Here is a 12927-nt window from a genome sequence, read left to right as displayed (position 1 = left end):
CCACTAATAGAAGTTGTTGCATCAAGACATGATAATCATGAGATTTTAAGCCAACTAATCTGTATTCGTTCTCTGACATAAGTTTCTTCATATTTGATGAGTATCCTTGGGAAACTTTGATACCCTGCAAACAATCATAATTTTTTTTATTTTTTAGACAGAGTGTGACTAGCTGGGGGAAAATATGTTCTATTTTCTATTTCTTTTGGGGTTAACTCTTGTCATATACCTATCACCATCATATCTTCGCGGGATTTCTTAGTATCTTTTGTATTTCCTTTAATGTTGAGAAGTGTTCCAATTAAACTATCACATACATTTTTGTCCACATGCATCACATCAAGGCAACGTCTTACATCAAGAATAGATCAATATGGAAGATCAAAAAACACCGACCTCTTTTTCCAGTTGTTTTTCTCCACGGACCCTTTTTGTTTACCTTTTAGTTTCTTTCTAAAGACAATTTTAATGTGTTGTTGTCTTTTATAAACTTCCTTCATGGTTAAGGGATTTGGAGCAAAATCAAACTCATGCTCTCCACTAAAAGTCATCCTCAATCTACTGTATTAGGTCTTAAATAGTAAATGGCATGTTCTTTTCTGCCCGTGTCATCGTCTTGACCCAATATACAGCCTATAGATATCTCGCACAGTGAGATACATGATAAGTGGTCTACCTGGAACAAGTGGTATTAAGATCGATGGTTCTTGCAAGTACTTTTTTATTTTGTAAAATGCCTCTTGATAATCATTATTCCACACGATCGATTGATTCTTTCTCAGCAATTTGAAAATTGGTTCACGGGTAGCCGTCAAATGAGAGATAAATGCGGAGACATAATTAAGTCGACCAAGAAAACCTCAGACTTATTTTTCAGTTTTGGGGGTGGCATATCTTGAATTTCTCGAACTTTATTGGGATCAACTTCAATGCCTTTCGGAGTCTGGCAAATAACTTCCTCATATGGTCTAAATGATCATCTTCATTATTGGACTTAGAAATCATATCGTCCACGTAAACCTCAATCTCTTTATGAGTCATATCGTGAAAGAGGGTTACCATGGCGCGCTGATACGTTGTCCCTGCATTCTTCAAACTGAATGACAAGACTTTATAACAGTAAGTTCCCCAAGGTGTGATAAAATTTGTCTTGTCCATATCATCTGAAGACATCTTTATTTGATTGTACCCTGAGAAACCATCCATGAATGAAAAGATGAAGAACCGATCAGTATTATCAACCAAGACATCAATATGAGGCAAAGGAAAGTGATCCTTTGGGCTCGCTGTATTGAGATCTCGATAATCCACACATATTCTAACTTTCCCATCTTTCTTCGGAACTGGGACCATGTTAACAGTCCATTGAGGATATTCAGAAATGGCTAAAAAGCCATCATCAAATTGTTTCTTAACTTCCTCTCTAATTTTCAGTGCCATGTCGAGTCTGGTCCTTCTGAGTTTTTGCTTAATCAGAGGACATTCGGACTTAAATGGTAAGTGATGCTCGAAAATGTTGGTGTCCAACCCAGACATATCTTGATAAGACCATGCAAAGATGTCAACATATTATTGAAGTAACTTGACAAATTCGGTGTATACATGCTCTGCGAGGAATGCCCTTATTTTTACCTCTTTCCTGACATCTTCAGAACCCAAGTTGATAACTTCTAATGGCTCTTTATATGTTTGAATCTCTTTTTCTTCGTGCTCAAGGAGCCTTGCTAGTTCAGCCGACAATTCAAAATCTTCCTCACTGTCATCTTCAGCTTGGTTGATTGGAAGCCTAAATTTACAATGGATTTTTGCCAAGTTGTTACCAATGGATTTATTTGCTCTATATGTTATGAACTTATTTTAGAATGATTTTTGAAAAGTGTAAAAGTGAAAAGAAACTTTTGCCATTTTATTTTTAGTGAAAAAGTAAAATAACAGAAAGGAAAGGAACATGATTTTGAATGAAAAATACTTTCTTTTATTGATCATATAATGCTTCAAAAATAAGGAGGCCCTTACAAGCTATCATCTTGTCTCGGGCGAAGACAAGGGATTAGGAAAACAAAATGCATTATGTTTTCTCAGAAAAGACCATAGGGACCATGAAAGTTGTCCAGTTGCTAAGCTTGAATCCAGGTGGACACTTGCGCACGAAACTGGGAACTTCTTTTCTTCTACAACTTGCATCATCAACAACTGCCATGATTGAACTTCTTTTGCTTCCTTGTACCTGATTGACATGCTAAAGGGTGATAACCAATGCCAAAGCGGTCATGCTTCTCAACCACATTAACAATCTGATCCCAACTGGAGAGAAGACCATTCTCAAGGGTTTCCTTGGCACTTCTTACTGATGGAAAAATCATTTATGATGACTACTCTTGATTGGAGGTAGCGGAACTAACATCTTCAAATTCTAAATAGTGAAGTGGACCTCAGCTATCCCTTCCTCTGTCTCGACATATCTGAAAGATGATAATTCACTGACCAACAAATCTTCCTAGCCACACACAATAACCCGCTTATCCATGAACATGAACTTGAGCTTCTGGTGCAGTGTGGAAGTTACTGCTCCAACGACATAAACCCATGGTCTTACCAATAAGAAGTTATAGGTTGGATTGATATCCATTACCTAGAAAGTAATTGTGAACTGATGTGGCCCAACACAAATGGGTAGATCAACCTATCTCCTAGAGCCACTACGAAGGAAGAAATCAAAATAACATAAGTCAAATCGCCGCAGAGGATTCTGGATGTTTCATTAATAAACCCTGAAGGGCATGGTTACAAAAGAGACCTACAAAGGGCGCTAATACAATTACTAAAAAGTAAACCAATACATCAAAAGTCCTAAGTTCAATATGGGGTTGATTCATTGTCTTCTTGATCTCTCCTTAAGCAACGTTTGAAAGACTCTCCTCAAGCAACACTTGATGACCTCACCTCCAACACAACTTAAGGGACTTTCATCAAGAAACGCTCGAGGGACTCACCCCAAGAAACCCATGAAGGATTCAACTATCTAAGTCTCGCCTAGAAAAAAACCACCTCATGCTAGTTTAAATCACGCCGCCCTTCTCAGTCTCGTACTTGAGGAACTACAGACTGAGATAATTTTATTTGCTCAATAAAGGAACATTCCATGGAAATTCAGGCCAAATAAAGTGTTGGAATATAGGACACGCATGTCCCGATTCTCCCCATTGGGCCTGGGCACTCTCTAGGTTACCAGGTTGGGCATGGGTATACTAAACCAAACTAAGATCCATGTTTTGTCCGGTTATCACACGTGATCGGTGAAGTTTATAAGGAATAACAATTTAGCATGGCCATCAATGGAGAAAAACCGTCACTATATGCTTTCAGGAAGAACCACTCTTCCCGTACTCCCACGTCTTTGTCGATAAGTTACGAAAAACGATTTGTCTCCTGCTAGCCTAACCTAAGAAGCCCTCAATAAATACTCCAACCCTAGGGTTTGGAGATTCATTCACTAATCTCAGAAATTCAATCTTTAAAAACCATGTTCCGATCACCTTTATGAGTAGGATAAACTCTATTGTACTTTTTGCCAATACATAAAAGATATGAAAGAGAACAGTTGTAATACAATCTTTAACTAACAAAAAAAAATGATAAGGGGTTATCTTGTCCGACTCCTCTTTATATATTGTCAAGTGAAGTCATCATCATGCTTCACAATAAATTTAGAGATACTAATTGTCTAACATTTAACTACATTTGACTACATGTGAGTTTGTCTTGAATTATAGTTAGTTTTTCATTTCAAAACTAGAAATAATTTTTTTATAAATTTTAAACAAGCACTATTAAAATAATAAAAGTGATATTTTTTAAAATAGATTTTTCCTTTAAAAAATACTATAAAAAACTTATCTTATATATAACAAATTTTTATTAGTTTTATTATATTTAAATTATTTTAATAACTCACATATTTATTAGTTCTAAGTTCTAACCTGTTTTCCCTCGCGAAATACCAAAATACAACGTTCACTATTTATAGCGCTCAATCTCAAACATAGAAGCTAGTTTCTATCTCCATGCCCTTCCCTCCATGGCTTTTGCTTCATCAGTTTTCCGAATCGCTCTCAATCCCAATCCATACCTCTTGTTCACGGTCGCGTATCTTCACTCTCCGCCGTACCTCTCGTTCACGGTCGCGTATCTTCACTCTCCGCCGTACCTCTCAAATCCACGCCGTCCCTCGTATCTCGCGTTCTCCGATTTCGTGCAACAAAGATCGGGAGAAGGTTATCTCTATTTTCGCTTCTAATTTGATGCATTTCTTCGATTCTATGCTTTTTGACAAATTGAATCCTATTTCAGTTTCTAATTCGCTTCAGATCTAGGTTTTTTTAGATTCTAGAAGGTAAATTTGGAATTGGATATTTTCTCTTCGTTTTTCCTCTTTGATTCCTTCAATGCTACAGTTTCTAGGTATATGATTATGCTGAATATCATGTTTTAGTAGTTGAATTTGACTTGATTGAATCTACATGATTTTGTTTCTCTCCTAGTTTTTAACTCTTAGCTGCGAATTCAAATATGCCTCTAGCTCGGTATTGCATTGTTTAGTTTATGTTATTTCTTGCGGTGGAGCTAATTGAAGTGCTTCCTCAAAGCATTAAAAGTTTTGTTAGAATTGAATTCGTGTTGATTGTTTTCTATCAAGGTTATTTTGAATGTTTAATGATCAAGGTTTTAAAAAACCGTAAACGTCTGCGACAAAACGGTATCGGAAGGTGTAGATATCGATAATGTTATTCACCGTTTTAAGATGAAAAAAAAATTAGAGTTAATTCGCACCGCGACAACCGCAATCAGTTTTAATCGAAATTGCGAAAGCTTTTAGGCGTATGCGATCGTTATTTAAGATGTTGTTCACAATTTAGGTGATAAAACTAATGGAACAAATTCCAAGTGCTTTGGAAAGAAATGGCACGGCAAGAGCAAGTTTAAAGTTAATATTTAAAATAGCATTACTAGAAAGTTTATATTCTCGTAGGACTGTGAGTCTATTCTAAATTCTTGCAGAATAATTTCTGGAAGTGTACATTTTTACAAAATTTGAACATTTGAAGTAAGACTATTTCATTTCTTACCACAACAGTTCACAAAAAAAATGATAAAATAACAAAAAGATTTTAAATAATAGAGACAAGTATTAGTTATCTATATTACCGAATTTTTATAATAAAATGCATTTCCTTCATTTAATAGTATCACGTAGCGATCCGAGTCAAGCTTTCATACTGACATTGATGCCTGAGCCCAAATTTCTTGTAGATTTGAAACACAGACTCGACACCGACACCGCGACACGACAAGGACACAGACACTCCAACATCGATAATATAAAAATATAGGACACCGACACACCGTTATATATATATATATATATATATATATATATGAGATAATATTTGAGTTTCTTTTATCTCTATCATTAAAAGAATTAAAAATATTTTAATCGAAATTAATATTTTTAATTTCTCATTGATATCATCGTTTCAAAACATGTTGAATCCTTTTAGAAGTGTACGAGATTTGGAAAAAAAATATAAGGTGTGATGAAGCAAAAAGAAAAACAATTTCTTTTTGAAAAACTTGTTTGTATTGTGAGACACGTGTTGTATGAGTATCATACAGGTGTCAGACACCATTCAAATAAGTGTCGAATCATATAAAAAAAACTATGTTTTTGGCGACACTTATTTGATTTTTCTGATATTTGTCTGACTTTTTCAACACGTGTTATACGGATGTCATACAAGTGTCAGACACCGACACGTGTCGGACACCGCAACACGCCTTCGTTTAGAGGTGTCTGTGGTTCATAGCATACTACTATTTCAATTTCTACATTAGTTGGTTAACATTTTATCTTTATTTTTTTGTTAAATTATATGATAGAATGAAGATGAAGACTTGAAAGATGACGAGAACAATATCTCATCTGTTTGAAAAAGTGAGTGCCATTGGTCTCTATTTTATTGCTATATTAAATTCTGTTTTGCAAAATATCTAATTTTTCCTGATATAAATCTTTGCTAGAATTGAGAGGAAACAAGAAATTCTTGAGATTGGAGGTGGTTGGGGAAGTTTAGCCGTTAAAGTTGCCAAACAAACTTGTTGCAAATACACTGGTGTCACTTTGCCAAAGGAGTAACTGAAGCTTGCAGAAAAAAGTTAAAGATGTTGGCCTTCAGGTATTAATCAACAAGCTATTTTTTAATACGGTAAGATGTTTGAGATTCATTAGGCTCAATCAGATGAACTTAAATTTTTTTTTGGAGTAAATTCATGTTATCAAATCATGGTTACAGCCTTAAAAATACATTATCTAATTATTTTGATAACAGTCTTATTTATGCTTTTTTAGTAAATCTTGGTTTGGTTTCCTTTAAAAATTAAAGATTAGCTTATTTTAGATTTATGCTTTTAAACATGCAGATGTAAGCACCTGCGCTTGCGTTGCCATTTATTAGAGAAAAGCACAAAATGGAAGCTATGTTCTCCATTTTAAAACTTTCGGATTTTAGGATATTTCAGGTTTCATTTCACCTCATTCTTCTTTTTTTCTCTTTACTCTCTTTTATCTCAGAAAAAAAACACTCTCTTCTATAAAAAATCGCTTTTGTTTTGTAAAAAAGAACTCTCTTTCTATCTAAAAAATACGTTCAACTATCTTCTTTCCTTGCCTAAACACATAAACACAAATTCTGAGAAATCAAAATCGCTATTGCACATTGCAGCTCAAAAATTAAACTTCATTGAAACTTGAAATCCATCTTTTTGTCTCACTTGAAAAAAAGATGAAGTTTGGAAAAGAATTTGTGTTACAAATGGTGGCAGAATGGGAGGAAGCATACATGAATTATGAGTCTCTCAAATCCATTCTAAAAGAAATTTCAAAGTACAAGGCACAAAATCAATCAACAGCACGAAGGGCATCAACATCAACATCAAAAGGATCATTGAGGAGAAGGTTAACTCTCTATAGAGCTTATAGTGGTCTTAATGATAATCATAGAGAGTCTTCAAAGAAAAATGAGGATGAAGTTATACTTATTCAGTCAGTAGAAGGTGAAGATTCAAAAGGGTTTTACCAAACCATGTTCTTAAGAGCTTCTGATGATGGCGCAGAAAAAGATCTTGAGTTTTTCAAGAAACTTGATTTTGAGTTTAACAAGGTTAATGCATTTTATAAGAAGATGGTTAAGAAAGTGGTTGATGAAGCTGAGGAGTTAAGTAAGCAAATTAATTATCTTATTGCTTTTAGAATAAAAGTGGAAAAGATTGGGTTTACAAATCTTGATAGCAATGAAACATCTTCAAATCCCTTTACGCATCATCTCGATGAAGATGATGCCAAACATGGTAAGCCATTTTCATTTTCATTTTTTTGTTTGTTTTGTTTTACATTTTTGCAAGGATCTAGGTAGCATTCATTATTCAAATCAAAAGCATGTCTGGTGTCCTTTTGAAGTCAGATACAGATACCTACACATGTCGGGCATAAGACATGTTATTCATCTTAAGTGCTTGTGCTACATAGTTCAAAAATGAATCATAGAAGTTGGTGTTTTTTGAGAAGTTGCAGTCTAAGGTGGCTGATTATTTTTGAAGGTCACTCAAGTCTACCTATGGATATGATTCATAAGGATGAAATGAGCAATGTCAATCCTTTTACAGAAGATAGAAATCATGTAGCACAAACCAATTCTAAGACTTCTCTAGAGGGCTTTAGACCAGCTCCTCTAGAGGTTCTTGATCATGTGAAGATCAATGTGAGCCCACCAGAAACTCCCCTATCAACCATAAAAGGTCTTTTAACAAACGCAAAATCTGATCAAACATATAACAAGAAAGAGCTTAGGAAAGCAGAAGAGCAACTTAGCACAGCCTTCACGGAATTATATCGTAAGCTTAGACTTCTAAAACAATACAGGTGACATGGTTTCTTTCTTCACTTTTGAATTTAGAGACTGTTTGTATTGACTTATTTAAGCTTAGCTAATGACATAACTACCTGACACAGTTTTAGAGAGCTTATGAAAACATTTTATGACATGTCTCCAGCTTATATATTTCCATAAACTCTTCATTTGAAAACAATTTGATTAAGTCCTTATAGCATAAACACTTATCACACACAATATAAGTGCTTATGTATAAGCTAATTCTATAACAAAAAATCAAATAAAGTCAAACTCCTTTAATATAAGCTATAAACTGTTTTCATAAGCTATCTTGAAGAGCTTGTGGAAATAAGCTAAAAACAACTTATGGATATGTCATAAGCTGTTTCCATAAACTCCCTCAATCTGTGTCACGAGTTATTTATGTCTGTAGATAAGCTCAACTAAGCCAATGCAATAAGATCCAAACACTTATACATCAAGCACTTAATTATATTGTTTATCCAAAGAGGGCCTTAACAAATTGATTATCTTTGACAAAGCTAATATGTATGCAGCTTCTTAAATTTGTTGGCATTCACAAAAATCATGAAGAAGTATGATAAGGTATCCTTTTTGATTTCACGAGTAATCTTTTTGCTTCCCATTTTTTGGGTTTGGTTGTATCTGAAATTAATACCACTACAGGTCAGTTCAAGGAATGCATCAAAAGCTTACCGAAAGATGGTGGATAGTTCTTATATTGGCAGCTCAGACGAGGTTATATTCTCTTATATTTTTCAATGAAAATCAATAGTTTTCTTCAGAGCCTAAAGTGCTGCATACTCCATCATGTATTGTAAAAGGTTAGTAGGCTCATGGATAGAGTGGAACATGCCTTCATTAAACACTTTGCAAATGGGAATCATAGAAAAGGAATGAGCACATTGAGACCGACAGCGAAGAAGGAGCGGCATAGAACTACATTCTTGTTAGGTAATGACATAAGGAATTGGTTTATTTTTGAATAATGTCAGCGAAGGTTTCAAATTGCGGTTGCAGTTACGCTGCGAATCTTTGTATTACACCAAAATGTTGCCGATGCAATCAAAATTGAGGTTGTGATGCTGTTGCAGACACTTCAAAATCTGCAATGTTGTGGTTGCTGACCGCAATTTAAAACCATGAGAAAATCATAAGGTGCATTTATATAATGGTAAACATTGGCTATTTTTTGAATGTGTCTATGCAGTTTTTGATTCATTGATGCTCACTGAATTTCTACTCCTTCATTTTACCTCAATATTATGCTTAGAAAAAAATAAACTATGTCTCAAACTTACATTTGATCATTGATAAACAGGAGTATTTACTGGCTGTGCAATTGCTCTCATTGCAGCACTAATTATACTCATACATGCAAGAAATATTCTTTATAGTGAAGGTAGAACGAGATATATGGATAACATATTTCCACTTTATAGGTAAGTTAGAGGTGTTCATTTTCATTTTTATTGTGCAATTACATAATTGTGGCTTTGCATGTTTTCATGCATGCATGTCATAGAGACTATGAACATGGACACCGACATGAAAATGGACAAATTGAATGTAATCACATGTGTTAGTGTCACTCACCGGACTCTAAGATTATTCATGGTTCGGTATCAAGATGAAAACTTAACTGAACTCATTCTTTGTGAACCGAACTATACCAAATTTCTATTATTTATAGATAGTTAGACTGTTGGAAGAAAACCAAATCAACTTCTTTCTATTAAGAACCAGACCAAATCAAGGATCATGACTGTTTTAAAATACCAAAAGCCGAACAGAGAAAATGACCGATTATGACTGTGATTTTTTTTCGATGCTTTTTTTATTCAATTTAGCATTTCGATTCTGTTTTTGTTCTTTTTAACCGTCTTTCGGATTCTGTTTTTGGTTCTTTTTTGGTTCTTTTTAGCAGTTCGATTCTGGTTTTTAGAAACATGATTGATGAACTTTAGTTTATTGCAGTCTTTTCGGATACATTGTGTGTCATATGATCATGTACTCTGTGAACACATACTTATGGAGGCTTTTTAGAATCAACTATCCATTTATATTTGGATTCAAAGAAGGAACTGAGTTAGCTTATAGAGAAGTATTTCTTCTTAGTTCTGGCCTTGCAGTACTTTCTTTGGTTGCTGTTCTTTCAAACTTAGATATGGAGATGGATCAAAGAACCAAAAGTTTCTCAGCACTTACAGAATTAGTGCCTTTAGGCCTAATCATAGTAAGTTATAAAATTGTATCTGTTTTCAAATTTCATCATCTTGCTATGTATTTTGTCAATGGTATACTTGAGGGAAGAAAAAGTGTGTCTAAAAATAGGGTGAAATAATTCTGGTAGTAGTATATATTGCTGTTTGGTATGACTTGTTATGAAAATAACTTATGACAAGTCAATAAGTTGTTTTCAGCTTACAACCTATATGAAAACTATTTGACTTTATTTAATGAACTTGTATTGCAGTTTCTGCTTGCCATAACATTTTGTCCCTTCAATATCATATATAAATCCAGTCGCTTCTTCCTTATTCGATGTGTATTTCACACCATATGTGCTCCTCTCTATAAGGTAAACAACAAATGGAAAACTTCAAACCTATTTTCTAAACTCCATTGATGATACTAATCTTGATTTTTTGTTTTCAGGTCCATTTTACAGATAGTTTTATGGCAGATCAGCTTACTACCCAGGTTTAACACTTCACATTATACTAAATCTTCATATTGGTCACTTGTTACGCAATCATTATATATAAACATGTTTTGAAAATCAAACAGAAGGCAACTCAACCGGTTGAACTGAGAATCGTTCCGTTCATCGGTTGGTTTGATCCAGGTTATATTGTATGTAGTAACTAGTAAGGGTGAACTGGGTTAAACTGATTCAACCTGATTTTCATTTTTTAAGTAGTTATTTAGTTGCCATTCGGTTCCACCGTGGTTGAACTTATTAAACCAAATGAACTATGACTTGGAAGTCTCAACAGTTCGATCTTGGGTATGGTTTTTAAAACATGCGTGAAGTCATATTTTCTTGAGGCTTAACCTTGCTTTTACCTAACTTTTACATTGATCTTCGGTTTGTTTTTTACATAACAATCATGTCTTCAGGTGCAATCATTTAGATGTTTGGAATTCTATGTTTGCTACTACCTTTGGGGGGATTTCCTGACCAGATCAAATAAGTGCAATGATAGTTCAATCTATAAAACATTTTATTTAATTGTAGCTATTATTCCATATTGGATCCGTTTACTTCAGGTACACAATTTTCAATTTCGTATTTGTTTATTTTGAACCCAAGTTTCTGTTCTTACAGATGTATATAATATAACTTATTCATTAATTTTTAACCTAACACGAACCTTATCATTTTAAGTGTGGTCGCCGATTACTTGAAGACGGAAATAAAACGCAAGGACTCAATGGACTAAAATACATCTCAACAATAGTTGCAGTTGCATTGAGGTCTTCTAGTGAATCTTACAATGGAGTTGTTTGGAAAGTTCTGGCTGTAAGTTCTTCAATCATTGCAACAGTTTATAATACTTATTGGGATTTTGTCATGGATTGGGGTTTGCTAGTAAGAAACTCAAGAAATCCATGGTTGAGAGATAAACTCCTTGTACCATACAAAGGTGTATATTTTGTTGCCATGGTAAGTTAATATTTGGATACAAATATGTGTGCTCTTCATTCTCCTCTCCTGTTTTTTTTAATCTGCACGACGATTTGAACACGGTTCTTATGATGGTATTTTAGGCAGTGAATGTTATACTGAGGTTTGCATGGATGCAATCTGTTTTAGGCATTAAGGATGCTCCTTTCCTTCATAAAACAGCTCTGACTGCTATTGTAACCTGTTTGGAGATCCTTCGCCGCGGCATTTGGAATTTTTTCAGGTATCTTATTGAACTTATTGGCAATGATTATTACTACTTGGTTGGTTTTAAAATTCAGGACTTGATGTTTTGAATTGAATAGGTTGGAGAATGAGCATTTGAGCAATGTAGGAAAATATAGGGCATTCAACTCAATAGCTCTTCCTTTCAACTATCATGATGATGATGATTGAAGACATCATATAGTTGACGGACACATTAAATTTGATGACCAATAAGGTTAAAATTAAAAGTTTTATTTGTATATATTAATTTGTAAATATTAAAAGTTATTTTGACCGATACTTACAAATTTGAGGATTAAGTTACCATTTCACTCTAATTTATGTATAAAAAGCAAACATGTTATTGGACAGCAAGAAAACAAAAGAAAAGTTGTATTACAATTGACTTTTCTTTTATTAGAAAATATATTCCAATTTTCCAATATTTTTGGAGAGTTTCCAACTCCAATCGTTTAACATATGGTATGCGACATTGATACGTATTTGTCTGTGGAATACTTTACGTATACTTGTAGTTTTTTTTTCTTACAAGATTGTTGTTGTATTTATAAATATAAATAAGGTTATTTCTACATATAACCCTTAAAAAATCTTACATCCTGTGATTTTTTATTTTAGTTTTTTTTTACTTTTTAGACTTATATATCTAATTTATTTATAGTTCAAATACATTATTTTTCAATAAATTTAAAATATAAACTTTTTCTTATAATAAACAGGAAGAGAGTATTATATTTTGAAATGAATAAAACATTTTTAGTTCTAGAGAAGTGAACATAAACTTGGTTAATTTAAAGTTTCTTCAAACTCAGATCACTTATAGTCTTATACTTTTATAAACTTCGTTTATGGATGGTTATGCAAAAAAATTAGTGTGTGGGTCGTAACACTATATGTATTTCTCCCAAATTCTTTGAAAGGCTAAAAATATCCACGTTCAAAAATTATTTTCTGGACGATATTGTTGGTGCACAAGGTGAAGAAAATGAAGATGGAGGAAGAGAGAGAATAATAAATTTTAATAAACTTTAACTATAATTC

At 33.6% G+C, this 12927-nt stretch overlaps 1 protein-coding gene across 5 annotated transcripts; it reads left to right on the top strand.

Moving 5' to 3' along the window:
• The first annotated feature begins 3987 nt into the window (after positions 1 to 3987).
• On the top strand, positions 3988 to 12290 carry LOC127128577 (phosphate transporter PHO1 homolog 9). 5 transcript variants are annotated; one of them, XR_007805972.1, is made up of 17 exons: positions 3988 to 4274; positions 5938 to 5992; positions 6079 to 6233; positions 6478 to 6576; positions 6780 to 7404; positions 7654 to 7975; positions 8504 to 8552; positions 8634 to 8705; positions 8792 to 8921; positions 9289 to 9409; positions 9945 to 10203; positions 10444 to 10548; positions 10626 to 10670; positions 11091 to 11240; positions 11359 to 11493; positions 11788 to 11881; positions 11964 to 12185. XR_007805972.1 is itself a non-coding variant. In XM_051057928.1 (17 exons), the coding sequence occupies exons 5-17, from the start codon at positions 6840 to 6842 to the stop codon at positions 12052 to 12054; spliced, it is 2328 nt and encodes a 775-aa protein (XP_050913885.1). In that variant the 5' UTR covers positions 3988 to 4274; positions 5938 to 5992; positions 6079 to 6233; positions 6478 to 6576; positions 6780 to 6839; the 3' UTR covers positions 12055 to 12290. The 5 variants fall into 5 exon arrangements, 3 of the variants coding, with proteins under 3 accessions (XP_050913885.1, XP_050913886.1, XP_050913887.1); XR_007805971.1 differs by having other exon boundaries at positions 11359 to 11637; XM_051057928.1 differs by having other exon boundaries at positions 11359 to 11637; positions 11742 to 11881; positions 11964 to 12290.
• The last annotated feature ends 637 nt before the right edge of the window (positions 12291 to 12927 follow it).

Source organism: Lathyrus oleraceus, chromosome 3 (assembly GCF_024323335.1).
Source record: "Lathyrus oleraceus cultivar Zhongwan6 chromosome 3, CAAS_Psat_ZW6_1.0, whole genome shotgun sequence".
Lineage (NCBI taxonomy): Eukaryota > Viridiplantae > Streptophyta > Magnoliopsida > Fabales > Fabaceae > Lathyrus > Lathyrus oleraceus.
Note: the sequence above shows the minus strand (reverse complement) of the source record. Positions and strands in the feature narration are given on the sequence as shown.